The 17,244-nt window shown below is 36.4% G+C and overlaps 1 protein-coding gene across 13 annotated transcripts in view; it reads right to left on the bottom strand.

The window, feature by feature from the left end:
• Positions 1-656: 656 nt before the first annotated feature.
• Positions 657-17,244, bottom strand: part of PPFIA1 (PTPRF interacting protein alpha 1) — a 53,916-nt gene continuing 37,328 nt past the window's right edge. For 7 of the 13 annotated variants that reach the window (XM_027667382.1, XM_027667383.1, XM_027667380.1 and 4 more), the window contains 11 exons: positions 12,084-12,165; positions 11,762-11,962; positions 10,937-10,999; positions 10,367-10,393; positions 8,808-8,983; positions 8,620-8,717; positions 7,769-7,944; positions 7,156-7,224; positions 5,528-5,693; positions 4,227-4,297; positions 1,633-3,031 (listed from right to left, as the gene is read on the bottom strand). In XM_027667382.1, coding sequence (XP_027523183.1) covers positions 4,239-4,297; positions 5,528-5,693; positions 7,156-7,224; positions 7,769-7,944; positions 8,620-8,717; positions 8,808-8,983; positions 10,367-10,393; positions 10,937-10,999; positions 11,762-11,962; positions 12,084-12,165 — 1,117 coding nt within the window. In that variant the 3' untranslated portion in view covers positions 1,633-3,031; positions 4,227-4,238. Of the gene's footprint in view, positions 3,032-4,226; positions 4,298-5,527; positions 5,694-7,155; positions 7,225-7,768; positions 7,945-8,619; positions 8,718-8,807; positions 8,984-10,366; positions 10,394-10,936; positions 11,000-11,761; positions 11,963-12,083; positions 12,166-17,244 lie in introns of all 13 variants that reach the window. The other 6 variants (XM_027667379.1, XM_027667390.1, XM_027667387.1 and 3 more) reach the window with 3 other exon arrangements.

Here is a 17,244-nt window from a genome sequence, read left to right as displayed (position 1 = left end):
TCTACAATGCTGACAATGGAAAGTGAAAAATTTTCCTTTAAAGGCCAAGTAACTCTTTACTTTCTTCAAAAATTATCACCCACAAACATAACATGGTATCAATTTTTATTTATCTGAAAATTTACTTTGTTGGTCCTCCCTCCCAATCTTTACCAAGTTCCAAGAATAAATTGTTTGAATTTATCCTACTTCATTACTTCACCTTTCTCCAAATTTTGGCCTAAGTCACTCCTGTCCCTAAAACATTGCTAAAGCAACTTCCTGTGCTTTAATTGTATAGCCATTTGAAAGGAGCAAGACAAAGTTAAAACATCTATTTTGAGATTCCCTGTCCTCTAAACATGTAAAAATTGCAAGTTTGAAGTTCACTCAGATAATTCTACCATCTCCTGACTGCAGACAGAATGCCAACTATAATTTTTACAGCACTTTTCCCAACTAAAGCCTTTAAAGACATTGGGCCATTTACAAAAAGCTCTATTTAATCAAGTGTTATTTACAGATTACTATAACATACCCATGTGCCTTTTCCACACTGTTTTTAATTTGGGCAGGGAGGGGGTCTGTGTGTGTTATGAAAATTAAAATAAATGTTTTTCTTGTTTTCCCCAAGACAGTTTAGCTGCATAAGTCAGAAGGAAGCCACCACACAGTTATGCCAGTTCGTGAAAGCTTTTTGCCATTTCACTCATTTATTCTAGCTCTCATATCAGTTCCATTGTTCCATAACACTTAAAATAATAAATGCATTTTCTTTTCACATTTTACAAGTCTACCCCGCATTGGTTTCACTTTTGAGAAGCAACAATACACGACTTTGAACACCCACTATTACATCAGTGACCAGCAACGTCTATGCAATTTTTTCTCTAAACAGTGAAGATCAGCTGAACAGTGAGTCAGGAGCTCCTTCTGCAGTTCCATTTCAGCTTTTTCTAAGAAGATAGATTCTCTGAAAATATAAAAGAGTCTGCAAATTAACAGAGAGCAACTCATACAGACAAGCCAGACAAACAGATGCATTACTGAACAACGTTTAGAGCATCAATGACAATATTTCTCCATTCCAGGCATTCCTTCTGTTTATCCAGAGGACATGATGGAATATGCTTCACCACTGCTTCCATTATTCTGTAGCTTTATCCTTCTGTCTTCTCTTCTACACAAGAAATGGTTTACAAATGTATTAAATGACATAAACAGCCCTATTGTGACCCAATATTATATTGGTTCCCTCGACTCCTGTGTTTCTCCCCAAATATCACTATGGTCATAATCTCATTTTATTAACAAAGCAGCTCTTGGTGCTACCTAGAACAGCACTTCAATCTCCGTCACGTGGACCAGAACACACTGAAGTTGTGTGGTAGTTTTTGTTACCATTTTTAAAAGCAAATCACAGCTGTAACTATGAGTAGAAGGAGGCAATAAAGCCGTTTTCTTCAGAAAACTGGTTTTTTCCAAAACTGATTAATGCATGTGAACTTGAACAATTCCAAAGTAAATGTCACCTCTAATGGAGTACTTTTTTCCTACTGGAGAAAGGTCATCATCTGAAACAAGATCTACAGGGCAGCAAACAATCATGTCCGCTCACCGCAAAAGTTTCTGCCTGCACACAATTAGATCTCAGCTTTTCCATAGTGTTTTATTGGCAGTGGAAAATGCATCAGTACTTTATTGAAAGAAAGCAATAAATAATACTGTGATAAAAATAGTTCAAAAGTAGACTGTACATATTGTTACATAATCTGAAGATACACAAAAGATTAATAGAAAAAAACCCAGAACAATAACAATGAATTTCAGTTTTACAAGCAAAGTTAAAAGTGGAAAACAAAATAAGAGAAAAAAGACATGCTATATATATTGTTGCATAATAAATAATGCACCATCTGAACAGATTCTTGCTGGCTTTTTAATATGCCATTTACAAGTATCAGATACATTTTCTATTCATACAGTCCAAAATGGCAACACCCATCAAAATTAAAGTCCAGACAACTCTTTAGAACAAGTTTACAAAACATATAAGATGACTTACATAAGAAAAGTAAGGCCTTTATTAGAAGATGCACTGCTTGAGGTTTCAGCCCATTGTACTTTCATCTTTCCCTACTCACTTGACATGAGGCTGCAGTGCTTTAAGATTGGTCCATTAAAACTAGTTCCACCAGCATCTTTCCACAAGTGTTTTCCATCAAAAAACCCCTAAAAACCTCTCTGTGGCCTGTGGCTTATGACCAGGAATCATTATGAAGTCTGTCTTCCTCACTTAAGGAAAAGAAAAAATACAAACAGTTCTTGGTTTATGGCTTGTTTTCAGTCACTGTGAAGAGTCGCTTTACAAATACAGCAGAGTGTGTTATGAGCGAGTCAAAATCACTTCTAAAACGTGTTCTCCTCAGTTCCTCCCAGCTCTTAAAACAAATTCTATTTTAAATAAAGTCAAACTGCCACTACTTGACAAGTCCTCTGAGTGGAAAGATACAGCTCTGAGGAGAACAACACTTGTGTACCGCAGCTTCTACATCAATATCTGAAAAAAAGCTGGGCTTGTTTTCAGGTCTAACAGCTCCAAAAAGACAAAATATATACTGCTTGGTGTCATGATACTTTTACAAAGGTATTAAAATCCTTTTCACCTTCAGTTTCATTATTAAAAAACAATGATAATTACAGTAACTGCATAATTTACAAAAACCCTATATTGCTCATAGGGACATATACATACAAGCATTACAGTACATTCAGTTGGAAAGACTAAAATTAGAATAAAAAATCAGCAATGATTTGATTTGTAGACTGAATAGAAACTGAAAAAGTAAGTAACTATATAAATGAGAAGTCACATAAATATAGGAAACATTTAGATTCTAAAATATTTTCTCTATAGTACTCATGAATTTATTTGCTAATTAAAAACTCTGTAATAAAATATCTCAAAGTGTCCATTTAACAAGTATTAACAGGTTAAGGGTTCCAAATGTTCAAAATGCTGCATATCACCGGTAGAAATAGTGTGGGTAAACTGCAAAAACAACAACAAAACAAACAAGAAAAAAAAAACAAACAAGAAAAGAAACACACAAAAAATTCCATTAGCAGGTTTTTAACATTTCATTCTAGCACTTTCACAAGCAGCTCAGTAGTGCAGCAGTCATGTATCAAAATATTGCTATGCCATGCTGTATGGAACTTTATTGCCTTCTGCAATCTCCTATTGCAATGCAAAGTAAAGCACATAAGGTCAAATATTTCTGCTTGGAAGATTTTCTTCCCAGGTCACCCAACTACAGAAAATCCGTGAGTTTCCCTTCTCAGAATTTCATACATAAGAACTTTTTAGGACTAAATTCCTACAGGCAAAAAGGCAGAATTTGAAGAAAAGGCAGCCAGTACATGAGTTGGAAGGGATGCCACCAGTAAGAAGAAAGAAGGTGCAAGAAGAGACAATTTGCAGTCCATAAAAAATACCAACAAAGGAGAAAGATTCACTGATTTTTTTTTTTAAATCCATTATAGAAAATATTAAAAAATTTAGTTTCCTGACTTACTTGCAAAATGAGAGAAATTCTGTTCATGAGAAAATACAGCAAAGGCTGCTGAAGAAACATTTAAAATCCTCTAGGAAGGCAGGACTACAGATCTTTCACAAGCCACAATACATGTATTTTGTGTTATACTTGTGCTATCAAGCTGCCTTTTATTGTCAGCACTCCTCCAAATTTAGGCTGCAATCACCTAAATCCAACCTAAGCAACCATACTGGCTTGGAGTATCCAAGAACTGGAGAACTATGGAATTATCCCTATAACCATTCAATATTGAAGTGTGTTTTAGTGGGATAACTTTAACCAAGCAAAGACCCTGAAAGATCAACAATCAGAAGTGAAGTGTCACAGATTAAACTATTTTCTTTCCTTTACATGCCCAACTTAGTTCTCTTCCCTCCCTCCCACTTTCAGTAGCTGTGTTTCACCCAATTTTTGATTTCAACACTTTCTACATAGCATAGGCTGTCGAAAACCTTCAAAAAGCTACAATATTGACAAAACTAAGTATTTAAACACTCACTCTTCGTTGTAGGAAACAAGCTCTAGATTTTCAGCATAAATCTACTCTGAAAACTTGAACAGTTTCCTTAGTGTAAAACCACTGTAATAAAATACCTGTTTTATTCCATAAATAGCTGCTTTACCAGCAGACCTATCAACTTTACTCACCAGGAGAAGGCTTTAACAGGAGTAGGTCCTTACTGTAGCAGAATCCAATCTTTGTGTTCCTGATACACTGCCTATTTCAAGAAGCATGGGAAGACATGCAGAACACAGCATGCATGTTAGTTTTCAAAAAAAGAAAGAAACAAACAAACCCCAAACCATCACAGCAATGTGATTACAGCTCTGGTACTCACCTAGCTCTAAGGTTACAAGTTAGAAAAGCAGAATTTGTTTTACAGTCTCTATATATTAACCACTCCCAGTTTCAGTGGCTAACAAAGAATTCTAAAAATCCTGCAGGCCAACAAGCACGCAGACATAGGCAAAGGTAATTTTATAAGTTATTTACTACTTTATGTAGTTCATAAGTATTTATTTAACATCTCAGAAAGGGACTTCACCTAGCAAAGACTTCACTTATTTTAACTTATGGAGTTTTCCACATGAATTCTTGAAAATATTTTGTGCTAGTGACAGTATCTAAGATTTAAAAGAGCTCATCAAATGCAAAGATTCCTTCTTTGAGTTTTACTCATAAATACAATTTTCAGAACCTGAGACAACTCTGATAGATTATGCTACAGTTCTCATCCAACGAAATACATTTTGTCTGTTCCAACAACAGCTGTCTTCTGTAAAACAAATTCAAGTCAAAGTTCATTCTCATGATACTACAGAGGCTGTTTTTAAACAGACAAGATCCCTCATGTGAGATGTAATCAACTTCCACTTCCAGAGGAGATTTTTGGGGTTTGCTTTTGTTGTTTTTTCAATTCATATCAGTGTCTGTGCACACATATAGACCATTAAGTGTACACCAATGAAGCAGTGATTTCAAATATGATCAATATTTAAGTGACCACTTTGGGGGTAATGCACAGGTTACTCAAGTTTTAATAATCTCAAAATTATCTGAGTGAGTTTTCTCACATCATTCTTGAATGCATGTTACTGCATTTCAGAAGTGGGACTTCCATTGGTCTTAATTGCTGCTAATTACTAATTATGCATTAGATTACTAAATGACTTCTACTAAAATGTCATTTTATTTTCCTAGTTTAAATTACACTTATTTCTAACTATAATTCTGATTTTGTTACTCTCCAATGATGTAAAAAAGAAACTCCACATCTAGTAGACCTTCCTGAAATGGCAAAGCACTCTATGGTTAAACACAGTGTTAAACATAAAACCATGCACAAGGCAGATGCTTTTAAGCAGCAAAAAGGTCATTTGAACTTGATTCCCCTGTAAATCTTAGGCAAAGAAAGCACATCCTGCTTAAAACAATACAAAACCAATACCATCAATCTGCATCTTCTTTGGCTGCATAGAGGGTGAAGACATTGAGGTTGTAACTCTGAAATTTGCAGGAAGAGTCTCTGCTGATCCAGCAGCTAAACCTCTGATGTCCTTTGGTCTAAACTTCTTTCTCCATGAAGGTGCTCTCCTAAAGCTCTTATCATCATCCTGTCATATTGATAAACAACATTACCAATGCCAAAAATGGAGGATTGTTATTGAAGGATTGTTACTGACATTAAAATGATTAATGACAATCTTAAGTAAATGTATCAACACAGAGTTAACTGTGAGGAAATAGCAAGTGTAATACATACTGTATTGTCACACAGTATTTTGCTTAAGCACTTGGGTAAATTTAACTTGAAATTACCCAAGTGCATTTTCCTTCACCCATTAATACACCTGCATCTTTCAAGTCATATTCTGACTTCAGGAATATAATGTTGCATTTACTAAATACAGTTTGAGTCCCACTTTCAAACCCATCTTTTGCAGTGAAGGTATTGTGTCCATGCAAATATACCCACTAGGCACTCCATTTGCCAGCTTCCCATTTAGAAACAGTTCAATCCTTTGAATGCCATTTTACCTCAAATGCATTCCCTTTTAGAACTAGGAGACAAGCATCTACGTTATTTGAAGAGATCTCCGTGATCAAACTGCCCTGTGTCACTAGAACAGAGAAAACATCTGTTCCCTCCAAACTCCTTTTGCAGTTTGAAGTCACTAAGGAAAAGTAGCTCAGAAAACAATCAGGCTGTTTTCTGATATGTTATTAAAACTTAGTAGAGATGCACACAAAGAACAGAGCTATCAGGCTGTGCCACAGAAGGGCTGCAACAAGTGCATTAGGCAAGAGATGAACACAAAAATAACCAAGGTTTGTGGGTTTGCCACTTCAGCCTTAATCTGAACCACTTTCACTACATAAACTCCCATCAGCACCAAAGAGGAGGCAGCCCAGAGCCTTGGGAAAGTAACAACTGCTTGAAACTGTTCACAGAATTACAGCACAGAGCAACTGAAAAGGTTAAAGATGCAGCACTATCTCCCTTATGCTAAGAGTTCACAGGGTCTACAAAATAGTCTCACACCCAAAGTTTTATACTCATTCCATTTCAGTGAAGTTTATACATTTAAGATCACAGACTGTCCGTCAGAAATCACTTTGATGTGTGAACACACCTGGTGATCCTCTACTCTAGTATTAATCAAAATTAACACCACAAGATTTCTCAAAAAACACTCTAAGCTATTTGAAATACTGCTTGTTAGAACAAAGTGTCTTTCTCTATTATTAACTTTGTTAATTTGCCACAATGGTCACTAATTTTCTCATATTTTAGATAACGAAGATTCAGCCCAAAGTGCTGCTATTAGATATTAACCACACAAGCTACAAAAACAAACTTGCAAATCTTCTCCATATTTTCATATTCAAAGTCATCTTACCTAAATATACAAACTCTGCCATATTTAGAAACTCTCAAAGGCAAGGAGTTTCAAGTTAAGGTTTCTGTCACTATCCTGTCAAAAGCTTCAAAAGGTTCAAGCTCAATTCTTTCATTTAACAGTTCTGATAAAGTTTCCAGGACTGTAAAATGGGTCAACAGCTCAAGTAACTTACTTCATCAAGTCTTCTGTCAGTGCCCATAGCAAGAAGGTTATTAAATTCCCTCTCCAGAACAGCACGAGCCTAAAGTTTGTGGTATGAAAGAAATGGTAATTAATTCCAAAAAATTAGTAATTAGTAACTTATAATGATTTAAAAAACGTAATAGAGTCCAAGCTGTTTAATACTTTCTTATCAGATTAATAAACATACCTGATACTTGAAAAGTTACAATTTAATTTGTAACTTTTTAAAAATTTAAGGAAGACTTAACTTTCCCTTAGCTATGACATTAAAGTTCATGATTCTGACAATTATTTCAGAGTAAAAATTAGCAAACAACAAAAATGATGAGTAGTACACTTGTGTTGTGAATATGGGCAATGAGGAAAATACTTAAACCATTTCTTTCCCCTCAAATCTACCAATGAAAATTGTTATTAACAAGCATAAAGCTATAAGAAAAGCATAATTTTAAGTTTTTTCTCTTATATGATAATGGACAATTTTCCATTTCTGAACTTTCTAGAGCTGAGAATAGAAAGCCATGCACATACCTATGAAAAAAACCCAGTCAGTTCCATTTTTAACCTTCTTACCAGCCATAAAGCAGCTTCTGCTTGCTTACCTGTGTGTTCTGGGTGGGGATTTGCAATAGGAGAGCTAATGCAATGTAATCAAAGGATTCATCTAAGGCCACAAGAGCACCATGAACTCCGCTCTCGACAAGGTTATTCGCATATTCTTTAAGACCGATGGACACAACCCAATGGATCATCCTTTCATTGCTCCACACAAGCACATCTGTGGAGGAAAAAAAAAATGTTGGCAGATTTATAACAATACAACTTTTCTGAGCAAAATCACCCCAATCATAAATTTCAAGTGGAAAGTAAACATAAGTTTGTTGGAAGGCGTTTCATACTGTAACAAGAAAGGAGAAGAAGAGCAGGCACTGAGGCTGCTAAGCAAGCTGTATACAAGGTAACCCCAAATTTTTAGTCTCAGATATCAGAAAAGACTTCTGATATTAGGCAGGGAACAGAATTTCTATGGGAAGTCTTGGAAAACTGAATTTCCACCTTGTTTTCTCTTGTTCCTCCTTGTTCTATAATTACCACGAATTTGGAAGATCTAAATACCTAAGTTACTTGGATATTTTCTTATAAACTGTTCGGGGAAAAAAAAAAAAAAAAGAAAAAATAAGGAAACCCCCCCCATCCTCCTAAAACATTTAGTTTCAAACTTCAGAGCAGTAAGACTGCTCACATTTGTAGCACATCTCTGCACAAGTAAATGATTTAATTATGTGTTTCATCATTCACTGGTCAGGGCCTACATCCAGACATCTCCTTCATTTAACACTTAGTATTTTATAAATGATTCCTTGCTCTGATGACTTTTCTTTGTCAATAAATTTTTGAGGCTGATCAGTGAAAACATGTTAGAATCAGACTGAGGTCAAGGCACCACACTAACCCTTGATTTCATTCTGGCTTTCTTCCCTTTTTCTTTCAAGTTCTTTTCGATCATAATTCAGTCTTCGTAGGCACATGATTCCACACTGAAAACTGTTTCTGTTCAGAAGAGAGAAAAATAATGGAAAAAACCTTAGAGACAACGAAAACATTTACTGAAAGTTAGACCTCCAGCTTAAATCTCTTTACCTGTGAAAGCTGTCCACCATTTTGAGCTGCCCACGCAGGTCTTTTTTAGTTAAATGGTCCAGCATTCGAGCATCCACAAGACATTCCATGAAATAGCTGCGGTACTGAGGGAGTCCCAGGCTTGGGAGCCACTCATTGCCAATCCACTCATGGTTCATATCACCATAGGCAAGTGTCTGTTTTTTTAAAAAAATTTAAAAAAATGAGAAATAAAAGAAAAAGCTATTTTAGACAGCATATTTTAAAGAAATTGCTTACTTAATTCTTAGCCTATGAAGATAAGCACATCAAAATACTAAATACTACATATGTGTTTTCTGAAGAAGGAATCCTCATGGAGAAAAGCAACTTCAGATATGCAGATCAGCAAGTAAAACTGCCCTAATATATTTCAAGGAATAGTATGAAAAAAACATGCAAGAGCTAATAAAAGTAAAAAAAGGCTAACCTATGTGGTTTGATAGCAAAAGCCATAGAATTTCATTGTGTTGAGATGTTACAAATGCTGACTGTCTTGATAACTGGAGGGGAATCTTATTTGTCATGTGACTTTTTAAAGACAAGATATCAAAAATATAACTGCAGAGAGTTTTTAATACACTTAGCTATTTTCACAAACTGATAAAAACCTACTACTCAAAACCAAGCCATTGTAAATCCCAGTTCTTATCCCAAGAGACTTTTCTGATTGCAGTTTTGATCTGCATATCAACCAGGCATTTTTTAGAGAAAACATCTAAAAAGATGAGAGTTTGTAAGAGTTTGTAACTATATATCTAATAATTCCTTGAGCAGCAAAACCCAGCAGTTCCTTTTTTCAAAAGGGTAATAATTCCTTTTGTTCTCCCCCTGTGCATTTTAAAGTCAAAAGCTTCATTTCCCCTCTGGAGGAAACACCTTCCAGAAAGGAACAGGGCCACAGTAGGTAGCAGAGTGAAGTTACTGTGGGCACAGGGAGCCAAGCTGTGATTGTTATCACTGACAATGAGCAAATGAGTATCAGAGACTTAGTTAATGGGACTTAACCAGGTTTAAGCTGGAGGGCAGCCAAGCAAGAAGAGACTACGCTGTCCAAAGATATGGGGCATGGGTAAATCCTGAGTTTTGTTTATATCCCTGTATAAATACCCAACTATATCAATGCCTGAAAATACAATTAGGATTTGTCACCACTTTAAGACGAAACAATTAATCAAGGAGGATTACAGAATTAGTGCATAGAAATCTACTTAACTATCTAGGCTCAGAGTGTTTTGCAGCACACCTGTGATGGTGGCTGGGTTTAACAGGGACTTCCTGCACAGAGCAGTTATTTTTCCTGGAATTCTGGCTTCCCAGAGCCAAAACACTAAAATATTGAAATCACCTAAATATAAATAGGTGCCTTCCAAGTATGCATTGTACAGAGATAAGACTGTAGTTCCCCCCTCTCCCAATCCCCAAGCCACATACAAAAAAATCACTAAAAGAGGCTGCTATAAAGGAAAAACAGATTCTTTTATGCTCTAATGATTGTGACAGTTTACATACAGTCTGTAATATTAGATAAAGTTTCCAACCTGAGCCCAGCTTCCCTCCTCATCTTCCTGTTATGTGGTTAGAAAAGCAAAAGAACACACACATATTAGTATTTAAGTTTAGTAAGGAGATCAAAGTTAATGGTGCACTGCAAGACTCTACTTCTACTGCATACCAGAAAAAATCCAGAAAAAGCAAGCATCATGCAATGTAAAAAATCATAGAGAAGGCACTTATTTCATATGGGAAGTTGCAAAACCCATCTACTGATTAAGTTTTCTGAAGAGAAGAAATTTCTGCACCAATACTTCAATTTGGCCATTAGTTAATCAAATCAGAGCTCCATTTTACAGATTAGAGTTTTGTTTACAATCTTATCAATGCTGATTTACTTTTTTTTATTCCCTTCTGGGAAAAAAAACCCTCAAGATGCAGGTTACAAGGTTAATAATTAGAAGAAGCAACAATCCAGAATTTTAGTGTGTTAATTTGAAAAAAAAAAAAAAGAAAAAAAAAGGAAGAAAAAAAAAGATCAAAAGGTACTTGATTTGAAAGTTCAAAAAGTGGGAAAAGCACTCTAAAGAACAGAAGTGGCAACACTGTAAACTAACCGTTTGTTGTGTGGCTGTAAGATTTTCCATTTCTTCATGTGTTACCCAGACATTTCCCGTGGTCTAATATGAGCCCACAGGGAATCAATCCCATCCAGTGAAAGGAAAGCAGTAACAAAGAGGAGAGGTTGCAGAACAAATAAGCAATCGGTACATGTAAGGAGCAGGCATGGACAAAGCAATGGTGGCTAAAGTCAAGTACAGGTACATCTACTGAAAGTCATGGCATGCAATAAAAGCTACTGACAGGGACCAAATTCCTTCAGAGATTAACAAAGCTGAACATCATCAATAGCTTACACTGATTTAATCAATGGGTAAACACTTGGCTCTGTTCTAATCCAAAAAACACATTTGTAATCTAGTATGTAATCCCAGGAATAACTTTAGATTGCAGGGCACACAGACTCCTGAGAGACAGGTGAACTCCTAGTTTATACAGTCTGAATTATTTGGAGTTGATGGCCTTATATATGGATTAAAAAAACCTCCAACTATTTTACAAATTTCTGCACACACATATCTACTTCGTCTGTATTGTAAATTTTGCCAAGGCCAAAAGATGAGGCAAATAACACACCCCCTAAATATTTTGCATTACACACAATGAAATAAACTTCCCTTTCCCTTGAGAAAGAAAATAGAGTTATTCCTTCATTTAATTCCCATGAAAGGAAGAAACATCCTGTATTTAAATAATGTGTTCGTTCTACAACTTAATGTTTCCATAAATTCTTAGTAGAAGCTCAAATCCTTCCTGCTACATATTTAGAGTGAAATTTTGGGAAATTCTAAAGATGTTCCATGCTGGATCATTTTCCTTACCGTCCTTGAGGTGGGAGGGGCAGATGGGCTTGTCAGTGACATGATTTCTTGGATGGCCAGCCTCAGCTTGAGCCTGTGCAGGGGGTTGCTGATCCCAATTTCCCGCTGTATTTCCGTGTCAGACAAGGCTGACATGATAGCACCACTTTTCACATTTGCTCGGCAAGCAGCCACATACCAGGCTGGCATCCCAACCCACAGCTGGAACACAAAAACAGGGAGTACACAGGATCTGGGAAGCAGTCCTAGATTCAAAACCTTCAATTCTTTAGAAGGCTGTACACTGAGGGGGCTTTTTGTTTATTTTGGAAGGACCACTTACCTCCAGCCACACAACCACAGTAGGCCCGTCCCACTGTGCAAAAGGCAAACCTTGTCTTCTGGCTTCCTCCAGCAGCTCATGCCTAAAATTACAGACACAGTTATGACTTATAATTGATGTTACAATTTAAACACTGCATTCCAAGAGTTAACTTAAGCCTTATATGATACACTCCCTAAGACAGGTACAGCACATGTACAAGGAATATGTAGGGATGAAAGCTGAACTGGACTGGAAATTTGAGAGCAGTAGAGATGCTGAATCTTCCCTTTCAGAAATTTCTGTCTAAAAGCCCTAGTGACACACTAACCAACACTCCCAACCCAAAGAGGAGATGTCAGACTCATCTGGCAATCAAATTCTCAACTGCTGCAGTTTTCTGCACAGCAAATTAGACTGGACCAAAGTAGTCATTTCTTCTCAAGGTGCAGATCTGAAACTTGCAGCAATGCAAGACCACATCAGATGCCCACATCCATCAGGCTGTCAAGGCTGGAAACTGGGACAGTGACCATTTAACTGGTGAATCTCAGCCTGTCAGAATTCCAGGCAGAGCTTCAGACAACCATTATATTCAGAGACCCATGCTTTGGCAATTACAGCCAAAAAGGCTGTGTACTGAAACTCAGCTTTCAACTCCTATGGTGACACCATTTCCTCTGTTATTCTGAAAGAGAAGAGCCTGAAGTTTAATATTGACAATTCAGCTTACGGAAACCATGGAAGCTCACAAGGTCCCTATAAATAGCTGCCAAAAATGTTTGATAAATCAAAAGTCAAAAACTAGTGTTGTGGGTATAGGAATGCAATCCTGCTTGGCTATGCCTGCCTGTAAAAATTGATAAAGTCTAATAAAAGCATATTGACACTGCCTTTGAAAGCTAGTTGTATATGGTTAAGCCTCCACTCACTCTCCTTAGAAATTCTGAAAAAACAACTTGACCTAATTAAACAGTTTTTACTGTTTTATGTTATTTATTCATGCCTGCAAATGTAGAATTAAGAAGATAAGCAGCAATACTACAGAACCAAGGTCCTACACTATGTATTTTCCCACTACTTAAACCAAATAAAACCTCCTTGCCTTCTGAACTGTGTCACGGGACAGATCTAAGATGATAAAATATTTAGAAGTTTATATATATATATATATTGAAAAACACGAGGCATCTTGAACAGTGATTACTGACAGAGTAGGAGCTTTTTTTGCTACTAGTACAAAATGGATATGCAGCATTCAGGTCTTTTAGACATATATGGGATCCTCCTGTTATATTGGTAGATAATGCTAAAAAGCAATAGATGAAGCAATAAATATACTAGCAACTGTTTTATCAATAGATGGTACTTCACTTGCATGACAATAAATTCCTACTGCACCAGAAGAACCTCCCAATAATTTTTCCTAATTACATGTGCTGCCCAGAAATGGAAAAAAGGGAGGAAGGAAGGGACTACCAGACAACGGGTTATAAATAATGATTCTGAGGTACCATTTAAAGACTCAACAATTAAGGTGGAATAGTGTTCAGCGATCAGCAGCTTAATAGCTAAATTTCACTAACAAAGAAGAGAAGACTATAAAAGCTAAACCATATTTGTACACTTCAAAAAGATACATCTAGGAATAAAAGATCAGTTATTTTCCTGCTGCTGTGGAACACTTCACATTAATCCCACAAATCACTAGCCCTTAACACATTCAGTTCTGCTTCGCTGTGTTGCTTAAAGTTTTAAAAATTAGTGAAAAAATTAAAATGCAAGAACAGATTAAAATGCTTAATACTGTATTTGCCAGAAAGGAATACAATGTTTTTTCCAAGAACTTTAACTTCCAAATTGATGTCTTTGTGTTCCTTTTTGGTGGTTGTATTGTACAGAGTTCAGAGAATTTCAGTGTAATTTCTGGGAGCTTTATAAATCTCACTGTGTACTTCATGTGAACCATGACACAGTAAATCCTTTGGAATAGTACAGGGAATATATCAAAAATTTCAGGAGAGGTTATGATGCAAACTTGAAACCCACGGTGGTATAATAATGCAGAAAAAGACTGTGTGGCTGGAAGAGAGTGTTACGGGATGGAAGCAAACATGTAGAAATAGAATCAAACAAAATAAAAAATGTTTATGCGGTATCTTTATACAGAAATTATTCAATGGATCCAAAGAGGAGTCAACCATGAAGTGGAAAATTAATTGCAGAATTTTTTCATATGCAGTAAGAGATAAAAAATTTGCTTTCATGGGAAATCATTAAACCCAAAGCTCAAGATGTAGCACAGGCCCAAAGCATTTCAGAGAAAGAATTCAGAGACAGCTGCTGTTTCATCTGCAAATGATGCATAAATGTTTCTTTTCCTATAGCACAGAACTTCCCTTTTCCAACTATCCCCTTCCAGCTTTCCCAAGACATTCACTGCATTCCAGTAATATGTGATGAAATCCCTGAAAGATCACAACTCTCAGGCCAACTGAGTTTCACAGGCCATCCAATTCCCCCAGTTAGGAAGTGGGTGCAAAATCCAGCCTCACATCTTTGTGAGGGAAAAAAATACTGCAGCAGTGTCAGTAGTGTTAACAGATGAGATAAACCTGGCACTGCGAGGGATAAAAAAACGCCAAAGAAGTAGCTGGCTACTAGAATAACTCCTAGGTGACAAAACCAAGGGATATAGGTCTACAGACTTAATAAAAAAATTAGCAGAAATTCACTTGGAACGGGAGCCCAAACATGCTGCTGCTTGTCATTAGACACATTCCAGAGGCATCTCACACCACCTGTGGAGAACAAAGAACTGTGGACATAGGGGATCAGAAATGATGTCCAAACTGCAGATGTATGGTGGAGCAGAGAATGCACAAGACCCTTCAAGGACCACCTGAAGGATCTCTGTTTGGAATGGCTCTTGACAGACAAGGATACAATAACCCCAACAAGAAAAATAAAGCAGCCCCGAGCAAGCTCACTTTGTCACTGGACTAAGACAGCATGGGAATGGATAAACTCAGGCCTTGTAGCCAGAGGGGAACGCTGTATTCCAGGTTTTCTTGGAAGGAACTGAAGAGAACTGATTTGGAAGAAGCTCAGAACAGAGAAAACACAGTAGTGGGCAGGAGAAAAGAATGATACTGATGGAAGTGAGAGTTTAAAGGTGTAAAACCTGAAAAGCAACAGTAGACAACATGAAAATAACTGACCAATTTCAGGTAGAACGTCAGGGGAAATTTAATATCCTTATTATAGGTTAATTTCAGTTATGTAAATAAGCTTACTGTGTATAACTTTAAGAGAGGAATCTTAAATTTAGGTTTGCCTTCCTTTTTGATTAATACAGTATTACGTTTGTTGTGTTTGTACGCAGAAAAGCACAAACAGTTGTGGCAAACATTGTCAATACAGAAAGATGATGAACACAACACTAAAACCAACATAGGTTTAGTAAACAGAAGCAACAGTTCTACAGAATTACATCTACCTTGGAAACAAACTGCCACAAATAGTTACTATTGCTAAACAACTTTCAAACCTCAAACTACAAAACTAATTTAATCTCAGTAGGGGTAAATATTTCCATCATAAAAATTCACACCATGCAAATTAAGACAAGACAATGAACTACATTTCACATTGCACTAAGTGACACTGGATTTATTTCAGCAACACATTTTCATAATATATTCTTTTGAATCTAGAACTTCCTCTCATAATCAGACTCTTGAAAAAAGTTAGAGCTTTTAATATATTGCTAAAAAATCCAAATGAGATCTATCACACTTCCACAAAAATCCTAATAAAATAAATATAAACTTACCCTGATTTTGCACTACCACATGAAATGGTATAGAAAAGAAAAATAAAATAATGAAGGAAAAATTTAAAACTAGGATTGAACTGAACTCAAAGGCATACAAAACAAATAATGTGGACTGTAATTTAATTCTGTAGCTATAAATAGGTTTTTGTTAGCAGCCATTGAATACTGCCCTCAGCTTGTTTGTGCACATGCATGCAGAAAGCAGAAAGATAAGTAAGCAAATAGGGATTAGAGACAACTATAAATAGAAGTAGCTGTCATTGTTCCAAGTATTCAGGTAATTGGAATTCTTTCTGCGGAATACAAGATTTTATAAAAGCAAACAGTCAGCCCCAAGAATTTGTTTTAACCCACCATCCTCCAGTATCAAAATGAAAAGCAATTCAGAGCAGCTTTCCCACTTTTTCCTTTAGATATCCAGCATCGCAAGGGATCTTTGGTCCCTTGTGATAACATTGTTCAGAACATTGTTCAGAAACCTGCAAGGCTTCTGAAGCAGCTGCATTAAAATATCTTATTGGGATTTTTAAAATTAGAGTTAGATTATATTCATTTATTTGAAAAAAAGCCAAGAGAAGGTTCCAGGGGGACCTTAGAGCCCCTTTCAGTATCTAAAGGGGCTCCAAGAAAGATGGAGAGGGACTTAAGAATAGCTAGGGAAAGTTTTCATTTGTTTAAGACAGACACTTGCCTCTTAAGCAGTCAACAACATGCAGCCATAAATTACACTTTAAGTAGTACCAGTATAATTTTGAAGGGCAGAAATGCACTTTCTGCATTTCTTAAAGCAAGGTACTGTAGATTGTTCTCCTAGAGACTGAAATTTGTGGCTGGCATTGAGAAATACCTATATTGATCAAAGAACAACCCTACCCACTATTTAGACATGACCAGACTCTAACTATTTATTCAACCAAGATGTGGGGTATCACTTTAAAGCTCTGTAGAAAAGGGGAAAATACCGGGTCATAATAACGTATGATTGCCTTCAGTGCAGCAGTCTGAGGAAAAACAGCTGAGCCTTCTGTTATACAAACAAACCCACATTCCATTCCAACTTTCCAAACCAACACACTGCTGGTTTTCATTAGCAGCCACCAGGCATTATTCTTATTTGTTAATAGAACTTACGTACTGCAAAAAAATCCCTCACAAAGAGAAAATTAACACACTTTTTTTTTCAATATTCACTGACTTCAGAAGGCAAGTAAAAAAGCAAGACCTGTCTGATCTTTGTCAGTTTTTTGACACAATAAAGGCAGCTGAACAGAAGTAACAGAAGTTCAAGGTATATGGCTCAGCTTTGGGTGAAAAAATGCAAAGAATGCCTGATCCTACTTAGAG

This window comes from Corapipo altera, unplaced genomic scaffold (genome assembly GCF_003945725.1).
Source record: "Corapipo altera isolate COAL_440 unplaced genomic scaffold, ASM394572v1 114, whole genome shotgun sequence".
In the NCBI taxonomy this organism is placed as follows: Eukaryota; Metazoa; Chordata; class Aves; order Passeriformes; family Pipridae; genus Corapipo; species Corapipo altera.
Note: the sequence above shows the minus strand (reverse complement) of the source record. Positions and strands in the feature narration are given on the sequence as shown.